Source organism: Nicotiana tabacum, chromosome 5 (assembly GCF_000715075.1).
Source record: "Nicotiana tabacum cultivar K326 chromosome 5, ASM71507v2, whole genome shotgun sequence".
NCBI lineage: Eukaryota > Viridiplantae > Streptophyta > Magnoliopsida > Solanales > Solanaceae > Nicotiana > Nicotiana tabacum.
The window spans coordinates 13,330,288-13,343,353 of NC_134084.1; the positions used below are offsets into that span (position 1 = coordinate 13,330,288).

General features: G+C 35.5%; 1 protein-coding gene across 2 annotated transcripts; it reads left to right on the forward strand.

Moving 5' to 3' along the window:
- Positions 1-438: 438 nt before the first annotated feature.
- LOC107806473 (F-box protein SKIP31) lies at positions 439-9,009 on the forward strand. 2 transcript variants are annotated; one of them, XM_075253351.1, is made up of 10 exons: positions 439-671; positions 4,123-4,299; positions 4,384-4,524; positions 4,755-4,828; positions 5,467-5,542; positions 6,451-6,561; positions 7,340-7,514; positions 7,625-7,743; positions 8,466-8,526; positions 8,611-9,009. In XM_075253351.1, the coding sequence occupies exons 1-10, from the start codon at positions 597-599 to the stop codon at positions 8,679-8,681; spliced, it is 1,080 nt and encodes a 359-aa protein (XP_075109452.1). In that variant the 5' UTR covers positions 439-596; the 3' UTR covers positions 8,682-9,009. The 2 variants fall into 2 exon arrangements, with proteins under 2 accessions (XP_075109452.1, XP_075109451.1); XM_075253350.1 differs by having other exon boundaries at positions 4,123-4,524.
- The last annotated feature ends 4,057 nt before the right edge of the window (positions 9,010-13,066 follow it).

Sequence of the window (13,066 nt, forward strand, 5' to 3'; positions counted from 1 at the left end):
TTTTGTATTTTTATTAATTTAACAAATAAACATGCACATACAAACATACAAATATTACACAAAAATACCACAAAATTGCGCACCAAGGAAAATCATTTTATTTTTGAATTTTTGGGAGTAATTCTCATATAGGGCAAAAATCACGTGCTTACAAAGATGTAACTAAATCTTTTAATTTAAGGTACTAATTATGTATTATATATAATTTGTAAGTAATCCTTATTTAGTGCAGGTAATATATAAATTTAGAATAATTTTGGTAAATAAATTTCAAATATTGAATAAGAAGAAAAAAAAAAAGCCCTTTTTGTAATACCGAATACGTTATGAAAAAAAGAGAGGAGATATTTCCTCCACTCGAAAATGTTCTTTATCGGGGCCCCACATATCCGGATCCACCCGACCCGATACCTTCCCTCACGCACGCTTTCCAAACAGCTGAACACACCCCTCTTAACTTTTTTCATCAATGACTCCTCGATTCAATCTACGCCTTAGATTCGCCGACGCCATTCTCCGGTCGCCGGCTTTCATTTTCCGGTCAAACTAACATACATACACCGGTGAGGGTATTTCGGTTATTTAAGCTTAATATCATGGCAACCTCCGAAGATGAGGATGAATCACTCGCTCAATTCCTTGAATCTGAAGTCCTCGCTTTCTCCGATCAGGTAAATTTATAATTTTTACATTTTCACATTTTGATTCATTCCACTGATTTATTAATAGAAGGATTCGTTTTTATTCCTTCTATCCTAATTTTTGTGATATTCTTTCGTTTTTAGAAATAATTTAACTTTAATTTTCCCATGTTATCCTTGATTTTCACAAGTTCCAAAAATATTTTTTTCTTAACTCGTTCCTACTCACGGGAGTATTAATCTTCCTCCTTCATCTGGATTTTGGATGGCTATGCTCTGGTAATACTGGTGTTGATTTTATTTTATTTTTTTTAAAAAAAATCAGATAAAAGCTTCTACAGTACCTTGTGTTGACATCTGAAATGAATAAAATATAATCAAAGACGAGAACTTTATGACTCTAGATAAATTTCCTATTAATCATTTTCTTAATTTTTGGTTGCTAGTACTTTAAGGTGGCGTTCTTCATGAAAAAAATTATTGAAATGTTGCAAAGTGTTTTCCTTTTGTGCCAGTTTCTAAAGACTTTTTTTTTGGGCGAAAAAGGATTTTAAAAAACCGTGTTTTTAATTGAATAGCGCATTTTTCAGAGGAATTTAATTTTTTTTTATACACAAAACCGTCACAAAATCTTCAAAAATAAAAGTAGTTACAACACATATTTTAAACATTTTTGTTCCGAAACATTGTTTCGAAAAGTTGTCCAAACAGCTATATCTCTGATCTTTTGCTTACCTTTTGTTTCTTCTCTTGCTTCAGTTATGGAGTATGGAATAGGGTCATTTTTACTGATAGAAACGGAAAAATTCAAAAGGTTTTCGTTTGCCCACGATTTTTCTACTCTCAATTCAGAAAAAAGAATGTTCAGGAGAGCAGGAGCGTTATTTTGGCGCGGACTCGAAAATATTTTTTTTTTGAGCTTTTATTGAACTAAAATATTCATGTTTATGAACTACATAAAAAATACTACAAGTCACGCTCTTCTTATAGTTAATACTCCATCCTTCCTAATTTATATGACAATCTTTTCTTTTTGTGTTAGACCCAAAATGTTTGACACCATTTCATTCCTATACAACTTTTGTAACTTTCAAGAATTCAATTCATTAGACTATTCAAAGTTTAAACTGTTTTTCTATTGAGCTGACTTTTCAACCACTACCTTGATATTTCCTTCCCTTATCATTACCATAAATTACAAGTGAAATAGTATATTAAAATCCGTGCTCAGTCAAATATCAAAAATAGGATGCTGGGAGTAATATTTGAAAAATGTTTGACAAAAAATGTTAATTTGATGCTGTAATAGTGCCATACAAAAAAGACAGAAAAATTTAGTATGATGCACATGTTGTCACGACCCAAACCGATGGGCCGCGACGGGTGCCTGAGTCCTACCTGTCAAACACCCCTAAGCATGCGTCTAAGATATAAATCTGAATAACATCTGTTGAATTACGAGAATAATGTATATGAAGGAAATTTGCCCAAAAAGGCATACATACATATACGTACAATATATGTAGGGCGAGCCGACAAGGCTGCTATAGGCAACTATACATCTCAAAACTGGAAGCCGACAAGGCCACATACTATCCAACTAGACATATTGTCTACAGATCTCTAATAGAAACATAACTGTACAAAGACGGAATTGAGCCACGTCATACCCATATATATATATACACATACAAACGTATCGTACCAAAGTCAAAAGCAGCTCCGGATCAAGTGGAGCACGCCAACTCTTGCTGATCAGGGATCCTAAGAAGGGGGACCGTCAGCTTGCCTACCTGCACCTGCGGGAATGAAACGCAGGCCCCGTGAAATAGGGCGTTAGTACGACAAATGTACTGAGTATGTAAGACATGAAAATTAGTACGTAAAAGACATAGATGAAACATGGAATACAGAAACACATCTTTAAATCTGAATAACTTTGTAAATTCTGAAACGTTTATAATGTCATGCACGTGCGTATAAATGCCGTGCCATGCATAGGTATGGGTGTACATAATATCATCAAGCCACTGAGGGCATCCCATGATATCGTCTCGGCCACTGTGGGTAACATCATCAACATATACCAGCTGATCAGGTGGTGGTGCGTATGTAACGCCGTAACCTTTTCTCATACCCTATATACATATATTTACATATATACACGTATGTAACGTCGTCTGGTCATGGGTCAATGCACATGTATAAATGAGTGAAATGCATGAAAAATACATAATAATCTTGATATTCCTTTCGGATAAACTTTTCCAACTGCGTATTATTCTGAGACCCATGAACAGAAGATAATAATAATTCTCATGGGGAATCAAGAATATAGACACCCCTACTATTTCTATGAATAAAGTAATTTATGGAAACTGTGTATTTTCTTGTTTCTTCAGTATAATTTGGACCATGCCAAAAGAAAGAAGAGAGGGCCAAGTAGGGAAAACTCCGTATAATATTCCGTTGGAAACCTTCGTGGATTGAACTTAGAACCCAAAAATCGGATTAAGTTTCTGCGCAGTTTGTTCCTACTTCTTTAAAACTTATGAACGAATTTTTTTTTTGCCTAGGATTTGTTGAAAGTTGGAACGAAATCATTGCTGAATGAAGCTTGTTTTTGAAATGAAATTTGCTTCTGCTTCAACACTTCTTTTGAGCTAAGGTTAATACGTTATTCATGACCCATGTTCTGATCCTAAATGGAATAAGATTCCTACTAAAGTTACATTTTACCTTAGGTGGCCACATGGATTTAATTATTTATGAGTCATGTTTAGCCATTGTGGCTTTATGCCACGTGGGAGGGTGGTTAATTTATTAATTTTTTATCCACTTATTAGTTAACTGAGTAATGTCCTGTTACCCGGTAATTAATCAATTACCTGCATAATTTAAAAATTACCACAAATTACTTAAAATTCTATTTATTTTTAAAATACTTCATATATACTTTATATATTATACTACCGTGGTCATATGGTATCTTGCATGGTACTAGTTCATAATTATCGGGTATTATCGCTCGGCCCGTATTTTATTCCAAATTGGTCACTTTCAACGAAACTCGTTTTCTTTAATCCGTGTACTCCTTTATCCTTCATAACACTTATTTATCGCTTGTTATAAATAGCGTAAGTATGTTAACGTGAAGATGATCTCATCCCCGAGTTTATGTTGGTTAACTGAAAACGAAATTTTAACGTACGAAAACGCGAGATGTAACACATGTGCACACATTATACGGAGGAAATGCGTTCGATTTCAAGTGTCATTCTCCATTTGTTGTTTTTTTTCCTTTGTGATGGAGAGTTTGAGGGTATCTTCATTTTCATTCCCTATTGTAAGTTCCATTGCAATCTGGTTCCCTTCATCTTAAAATACACATGATTTTGTGCGACTGGGCACAGCTGGGAGTGTATGATATATTTATGTATGGGCTTAATTAAAATTTAGTAATTTGATTGATATGGTTCAGGATGAAGGGAAGCAACTGAAAGTTGAGGACAATATTGATAAGTTTGGTGGAGAGGAGGAGCAAGTAACGGAGAAAATGAGAGATGCGGAGGATGAGGGGAAAGCGGGGGAGGAGGAGGAGGAGGAAAATAGAGGAGCAAAGCGGATGAAATTTGAGGAGAAAGAGGGGGACAAAAAGGTAAAGACATTGTTATCATCTCAATCTCTTGCATTGCCAATCGAAATTAAAGCTGATGGTGAATATGCATCTTCACCTCCAAAGATGTGTGAGACTCACATGGGTACGTATAATGGTGCTGGTACCAACATCGTAAGACATGTTCCAAGGATGATAGAAACTGGTATTCTCAGCAAAATTCCTCCTGAGTTGCTCCATCACATTCTCAAGTTCCTTTCCTCAGAGGTATTCACTTTCTTGGCAGTGTTACTGTTTTGAGTTTGGTTTAAAACTTTCTGATTGTCATATTATACACCAATACAAAAATGGACTGAAAAAGAGAGGATAAATGAACACCATTTATGCTATTATACACCAATGCAAAAAGAGAGGATAAATGAATGCCATTTATGCTTTTGTATGCCCGTGGTTATTTCCTATTGACAAAAATGTTCCTTTTTATGACAATGTGGCAGGATCTCGTTGCATGTTCATTGGTCTGTAAGTTTCTAAATGGTGTTGCTTCTGATGAATCCTTATGGCGTCGTCTGTAAGTACAATGCTTCTTTTGTTTTTCCCCTTTATGTCTTCCTTTTCATAGTCTGTTCATTCATGCTGCATATGCTTATCTATAATCTATCTGTCCTGGTGTTATAGGTACATGTACTAGTATTCATTTTCTTTTTAAAATAACAGTGGTGTCCAGGCTAGCTTTTGCGCACCTCGACTATTCCATCAGGTACCTGCTAGCTCCTAGCTCCTACCAGCACAGATACCAGGAGCACTGATACTAGGTAACTCTTCCCATTAAGGTTTAGGCGGATGGGAAGAAATCACCTAGTTATTTTTTTCCTCTATTGGGAGTTGAACCCTGGTAAAGGTTTGCACCCACTTCAGTGACTAATATGCCATACCCTTGGGCGCGTGTACTAGCATTCATACCGAGTCATTGTTAACCTGATTCCTGATTTCTTGTTTCCCTTTCATCTAGTTGGATTGAGTTTTACACATTTTCCATATCCTCAAGTACTCCTGCATTCAAATTATTTGCACTGAACTTTCGAATACCTTTGTGTTGACCCTTCTTATTCTTTTACTTATTCATACTTTGGTAAAAATTGTATCTTCAGAATATGTATTTCATCCATATGAGATTGGCGTTTCTTGATTGATGAAATGTTGATACAGATATTGCTTGCGATGGGGTCTGGTGCTTCCAACAAAAAAGCCACGGGAGTGTGCTTGGAAGAAGCTTTACATCAAGGTATCTTAGATTCAAATATGAACTTGTCATCAACCAATTACTTCAGCTAACCTAATTCTTTTTACCTCTAGCTCCGCAAATTATACTCTCTACAACAGTGTTCAATTGAAAGTTCAAAACTTATAGTAACCTTTTAGTAATGTAGATCCAAATGTCAAACTAAAGTTAACTTTTTAAGTGGTATCAGAGTATGCTTCTGGTTTAGTTTAAAACGATTGGTTTCGGGAACGTATTTGGGAACTTTTCTAGGAAAGCAAATAATGTGTCTGAAAAGGCTTTGATATGTCCAGCCTTATTTGTTTTTGAAAACTAATACAGTTTTTGCCAAACCAAATATGTGGTTTCCAGAAACAGAAATCAACTACTCAGTTTTCCCAAACCAAATTATTGCTGTTTCCAAACGCAATCGAAATCCTAATTGAACTGCACAGTTGATTTTAGAAAATGTTACCCAAATATGTAAACCAATTGTAAGAAAAATTAAGCCGAACCAAATCAAAATGCCAAAGTGGGTCAATATTAGGCTGAGTAACATATGCTAGCTCGTTTTAACTTTTTTAAGTTAATATGATATTCCTTGTGGATTGAGAAGATTTCAGATTTGGGCACTAAAAACATTTTTGTTACGCCAAAAGAAAAACCACACCATTAAATTAGGAAAAGGACAAATCTACTTTTTCATTTTTGTCATCAAGAACGTCCTGATTTAACAAAAAAACTGAACATAGATGCATTCATGATTTATCCTATCCAGGAAAAGGGTCAATTAATGGGATATTGAAGGAAATGGAGAGAGCAAAGTGGAAAGTGGGGAGATTGGCCTCTTGCGATGCTTCTTTAGTTGTGAATTGATGTATGCATCTTGTAGATTAAATTTACTTTGGGTAAATGAAATGCATTCTCTGCAGCGTGATGCAGACGACATGGTAGAGTTCGTCAGTAATTGCCCGACGGAATTCAAGGAGTATTACATCCAAATGCAGACTGCTAAAAGAAGCCAAGCTCCTCTTCTTTCTCAGGTGAGTAGTGTTTTCTGTATTCGAAGCTTCTAGTTACTTCATCGGGATCTGGATACGATCACAAATAAATTTCATCTTGAATTCATTGACTGGATTTATGGGATAAAGCCGACTCCTTTAAGGTTACTCCATAAATCACATGGGGTGGATGCATTTTATTCTTTTCTATTTATACCTTCTTTTTGGGGGGTAGGCCGGTAGGGTGAGGCAGGAGCGTAAGGGAAGGGCGTTGTAAGAATTGGACCTTGCTTCTCTGATATTTAGATATGTGGTTTTATTAACATTTTCGTTTTTGTGAAAATTTCCTGAAACTTCATGCATTTACCATTCTCTTACAAATATGTAAAACAGACAACAACAACAACAACAACCCAGTAGAATACTAGTGGGGTCTGGGGAGCGTAGTGTGTACGCAGATCTTACCCCCACCTGGAAGGTAGAGAGACTGTTTCTGATAGAGGAGGCAAGTACAAACTGAGTGGAAAATATGTATTCAAAAAGGGAAAAGTGGAGGAGGAAGGGGGGGGGGGGGGGATCTGTAGTACTAATCGGAATAAATCCGAACATTCGGCGTTGGTGTCAGGGAAGAGGCACCGCCTACTGTGGAGTTTATCATGTGAGTTCATGGGAGGGAAAAAAAGGATCTCCATTCTTTTTATGAAAATAAATACTAAACCAAAAATACTGACCCAACCTAAGTCCTCCTTAATTTGCATTTAGGTGCACACGGCAAGAATCTTCAATGGTATTCATCTTTTCTTCTGGCTTTAATGCACAGATAAATGATGATCGTATAATTCTCGATAAGACCGTCGCTGATCAAGTCTCTATTTGGAAGAAAAGCAAAGGCCTAGGTGATAATGTGGTCAATGATCATGCATGCTCTGGGAAGACATGCGCTTACCATCAAATTGGGGATGTATTTGTCTGTGAGAAAACTGGAAATGTTCATGGTAAGAAAATGTTTGCAACAGTAAATCAGCCATTTGATAAGTGGAAAGATGGGATCCCTGTGGGTCATTGGTTTGTGCTTATTGGTTTTCTCTTGTGTACGTGGGCACAGTTTGTGATGACACTTGCAGGGAAGTTGTACTGGATCCAATAAATGGTCTGCTTGTGTGCACTATTTCAGGCCACTGTTTGGACACGATGTTGTTACCAGATGAAACGGAACCAGATGTGGTAAGAACCTACTTGTAGCTTATGGCGTTTCTGGAATTCAATAATTCCGGGTAAATGTGCACAGTCAAGTACAGAGGAAAATATTATGTGCATCAACTTGTGAAATTCTATTTTCTGAAAATAAGTAGACAATGAGAATAGTGATATGCTAAAGTTCACTTGTTTCTGTTGGTTCTTTTTAGATACAAATTATTCCATTCTGGCAAAGATGGTTGTTCTAGGTGATGAAGTATGCTATTCTTAAGGAAAAAAATGTCACAATTCTAAAATGAAAATCATGTCTATATGTAAATGAATGGTATACTTTTTGCACCTAATATTAGTGGTCTTTTACCCTTTAGATTTAACTCTTGTAGGAGTGATATCTCCATCCGTCCAAGAGCCTCTTATTTATCATTTGTGGCAGCTATATTTCTGTAATGTCTTAGTGTACACATTGCTTGTTCTTAGCTGTTTTTAATGTTTGAGGATCTAATACACCCTTCAGTATATTTTAGGTCAAAATGTATGTTTGTGAGGATTGGTTTACACGTGATGCTTGAATAAATGAGCCTAGAAAAATTTGATATTAGCAGCAGCATCTCCCTACTTATGCTATATTTTGTTTCCATGTAACACAACTTTTAAGATATTAAAGTATAATATTTAAATGCGTGTTTCTATAATATATTAATCATTATAGTGAACTTTAGCTAACTCTCTCTATGTTTGTTGAAATACAGGAGCAACAACAAGCTGGTGCGGCGGACGAACTAGAACCATTCATGGGCTCAGGTCGTTTTGGTATGTATAGTTCTGTCTTCTAGTTTATTTATCACTCAACTCCTTTTATTCACCTATTTTTGTTTTCTGCTTGTACTGCTTCAGCTCGAGCTTATGAACTGGGGTATAACTGCGATGATGAGAAGGAACTGGAAGCTGCTTTGCGCTTTTGCTGATTCAACTGTTTATCGCCACTGAAGGGTGTGGTGGGTTGGTAAGGATCTCTCCCTTTAACTGGAGATCTTAGAGTTCGGCTTCTGGAAATGAGGAACCTCTTGGTAGGGAGCACATTACCCCCTCTTGGCGGACCTTCGCGGAGTATCCAGATTAGTCGGCTTACTTAGCGGATGTTCAAGAAAAAGAAAAAGCTATCCATCTATAGCTGGAGCTTCGGCATGTCCAGAAATGGAATTACTATAGTCTTATTTAACCTTGTAATTGTGGATTCCATACTTTTGGTATCATATAGTGTAGATTGCTTAATTAAAGTTAAATTCATAAGGCTTATAATAGTTTTGCACTTAATATTATCCTGCATGCGGGATGTTGCTTTTCTCTGTTGATCCATCATTCCCTATGTATGTTGTTGCCAAGTTCCTGTAAAACCTGTAGGAGGGAGAGGAATAGCTGCAGTGAAATTTCAGGTTATCAATACATTGATGCTAGAGCAGAAGAGAAGATAAAGACCTGCAATCCGCTAGTCGCATCAATTACAACTTCTTGGTTAATGAAGTGGGCGGAGAACCATGAGGTCTTATATTTTAATCTCAGCGGAAGCAAAAAATACTAGATAATTTCTTTTCATCGCCCAAACTTGGGCGGATAGAGTTATCAGGTACTTGTGCTAGTGGGAGATAGAAGGTGCCCGGTGGAATAGTTGAGCACGCAAGTTGGCCCGAACAACACCTTTAAAAAAATTAAATAAAGAAAAAAGAATTTCTTGGTTTTGTTTTTTCCTTTTTTCTCTGGATGGTGTTAGGTTGGTAACAGGCAGAACAAGGTTTGAAGGTGTTGAGAAGTCTTTAGGTTCTCTCCTTTTTGGGGAGTTATTTTTTTCTTTGAATAAATCATGATATGGAAGCGTTCATTGCTGGAGAAAGTTAACGACAGTTGTCAAGCAAAGAATGCCATACATAAGGTAAAGAAATTAAATATGAGATAAACGTTTAAGCTACATTCGTAGTACTATTCACTCACCATATTTTACCCTTTATAGTCCAGTTTAGAAGTAACAAACGTGTCCATTTTCTTCAATATTTGTTAAGCTTAAGGCTCAAGACTTTGAATAAGATGTTGGTGAGTTTACTAGATCAATAGTGTGTTTGTCAAAGACAACAACAATAACCCAGTAAAACTCTACTAGTGGGGTCTGGGGAAGGTAAGAGTGTACGCAGACCCTATTCTTATCCCGAAGGAGTAGAGAGACTGTTTCCGAAAGACCCTCGGCTCAAGAAAACAAAAAGACAAAAGGAAATTAGGGTTCTACTTAGGAGGGTTGCCTAATGGTCAATGAAATGGAGAAGTCTCTGGGAGATTAGGGTTCAAACTCAAAAAGAATTTTTTTTATTGTGATTTCTTCTCATTTATCTAAGTTTTGATGGGTAGAATTACTTCGGTACCTTTGCTGGTAGAGAGGCTCGCGTGTATCCATTATATTAGTCGTAGCGCATATAAACTGGCTTGAACTCCCCTTTTCTTTTAAAAACACGTAAACAAGCTTGGCTTGAACACCCCTTTTCTTTTATAAATGCGTATTTTTCTACTGAGTGCACAATTTTTGTTAAGCGAGTCTTGTTTGGGTTGCGTTTTCTGTACTTTGTTCGCTCGAGCCAACTAAACATGGAAGATTGCTATCCATCCCTAAACATAGTGCATGGATCTGCAAAGGCGGATAAGAGTGAATTTCGTAGGTTAAACTGAAAAACTAATATTCTATTTTTGGCTCAAATAACTTATACACATGGAAATTTTTATATAAAATGTAAATATATAGTAGATCACAATTATTCTGAACTAATTGACTTTAAATTTCGGATTCGTATCTAGAAAACATAGTGCCACTATACAAGGGCGTACGCAGAATTTTTCGTAAGCGGTGTCAACAATTTTAAAAAGTGAATAAATAAACAAATATAACATAGATGCTATATTTTAAAAAAAAAGATTCAATTTATATCAATAAAACACAATATATTATAATATTATAATTTTTCTCGACGAGTTTTTACTTTTTTGAAAATTATTCATAAAGCTTCATAGTACTCTATATATATAAGGCATCACACAATCTCTCATATTTAAATAAATTTCAAAGAACTTAAAATTTCTTTCATTGCGTAGATATGATTCGCCTCATTGATTCTTTCTTCCAAGTTAAATGAATTTCAGATGATAAACTTGCTTAATTTTGAAAGTTAAAAGATTTTATTTTCAAGAAAAAGAAAAGGAAAGAAAAAGATGTAGCAAAACACATATAGGAGCTCCTAAGCTTCGAACCCCTTACCTACCCCGTTCATACTTGGCTTCTTAGGCACTGGACCAAGACGCATTTCCTTTGCAATAATGTTCGTTTTATTTTTATAACGGCTATTTATAATATTATAAATTTAATAAAATATATATTTAATTAGATTTTCCGGCGAAGCGGTGTCGGATGACACCCGCTTGCGCAAAGGTGCATCCGCCCCTGCCACTATATATAACATCTAGACATCTAGTCATAGGAAATTCAAGCGTGGAAAACAAGCATGAAACAATTTGGCACTCTAAATTTTTTGTCGAAAGTTATGGTTTAGATGAACCCGATATGATAAAAGAGACCGAACGGAAAACAATACGACATCTTTTCCGTAGATGTTTACTTTATGATTCACAAGGAGAAAAAGTCAAAAGCCTAATTAGTGAGAAAAAGAAGAAAACAAGGCAAGAAAATAGTACATATAACAAGGCAAGAAAATTGTACATATAAAAAGAAGAAAACAAGACAACAAATGTCAACTGCTACGAAAATGGTTGACCTCAAATACTATCCGAAAAATATTTGAAATCATGTGAATGATGAATAAACCAATATTGGTAACTTTCGGACAAAAAGAGAAATATGTTGGTGATTTTATCAAATCTTTTAAAATAATCAAGAAAAAGAAAAAAAAGAATAAAATTTTGAGTACTTATATCAATCTCCCCATTCACATTTTATATAAATTGTATATATTCAATAAATTTTTTAAGACATTTATAAAATTTGAACCAAAACTACAGGATTCATAGAAGAAACTCTCGCTCCATCCCTTGTTTTCTCTAGATAAGGCAATCAAATATCGACATGATATCATATATTCATAAATAAAATTATAAACTCTTTACTGTTATAAAACAATATAAGAAGAAGAACAATATTGCAGAGAAAGAGAGAGTAATTCTTATTGAATTTTGGGATGATTTACAATGGGGTAAGACTTCTTTATTTATAGGAGAAAAATGACTTAGCCACAAAGTAAAACTCTCTACAAGATAGACATTCACTCTAAATAGAATTCTATTCATAACACTCCTCCTTGAATGTCTACTCGATAAGTAATGTGCCTCATTAAAACCTTAACTAAAATAAGACCCAATGGGAAAAAAATTCTAGAAAAGGAAAAAGAGTACACATGTTTAATAATACGCCTTTTGGTTGCCTAGTTAAAAATCTTGCAAGGAAAACCCAGTGGGACAAAACCTTGTAAGGGAAAAAGAGTGCAACGCACATTAAACTCCCCCTGATGAGAGCATCATTTCATATCCTTGAGCCTTCGCATCCCAATCTTGTGTATTAGCTTCTTGAAGGTTGACGTCGGTAGAGATTTTGTGAACAAATCAGCCATATTATCACTTGAACGAATCTATTGCACATTTATATCACCATTCTTTTGAAGATCATGTGTGAAAAATAACTTTGGTGAAATGTGTTTTATTCTATCTCCTTTTATGAATCCTCCCTTCAATTGAGCTATGCATGCTGCATTATCTTCATACAAAATTGTGGGTAACTTGTCACATTTCAAACTACATTTGTCTCGAATAAGATGTATTATAGACCTCAACCACACACACTCTCGACTTGCTTCATAATAGCAATTATCTCGGCATGATTAGATGAAGTAGCCACAATTGATTGTTTACTCGATTGCCAAGATATGGCAGTGCCTCCACAGGTAAATACATAACCTGTTTGAGACCGAGCCTTGTGTGGGTCAGATAAATACCCAGCATCAGCATAACCAACAAGATCAGAATTGCAATTATTGCCATAAAATAAGCCCACATCGGTAGTCCCTTTTAGATACCGCAATATGTGTTTGATTGCCAAGATGAGCACAAATTCCGTTTGCCAAATGTTCAATTTGCAAACCAAGACATAATTTTGTCTTTCCGAGATCTTTCATCTCGAATTCCTTCTTTAAATAATCAATTGCCTTTTGGAGTTCTATAGGAGTTCCAATAAGGTTTATGTCATAAACATATACGGCAAGTACAACAAATTCCGATGTTGTTTTCTTTATAAAAACACATGGGCAAA

Coding starts and splice junctions, on each gene's coding strand:
- LOC107806473 (XM_075253350.1), top strand. CDS start 597: ATGGCAACCTCCGAAGATGAGGATGAATCACTCGCTCAATTCCTTGAA. Junction 4,829..5,466: donor GAATCCTTATGGCGTCGTCT/GTAAGTACAATG, acceptor ATGTTGATACAG/ATATTGCTTGCGATGGGGTC. Junction 7,744..8,465: donor ATGAAACGGAACCAGATGTG/GTAAGAACCTAC, acceptor GTTGAAATACAG/GAGCAACAACAAGCTGGTGC.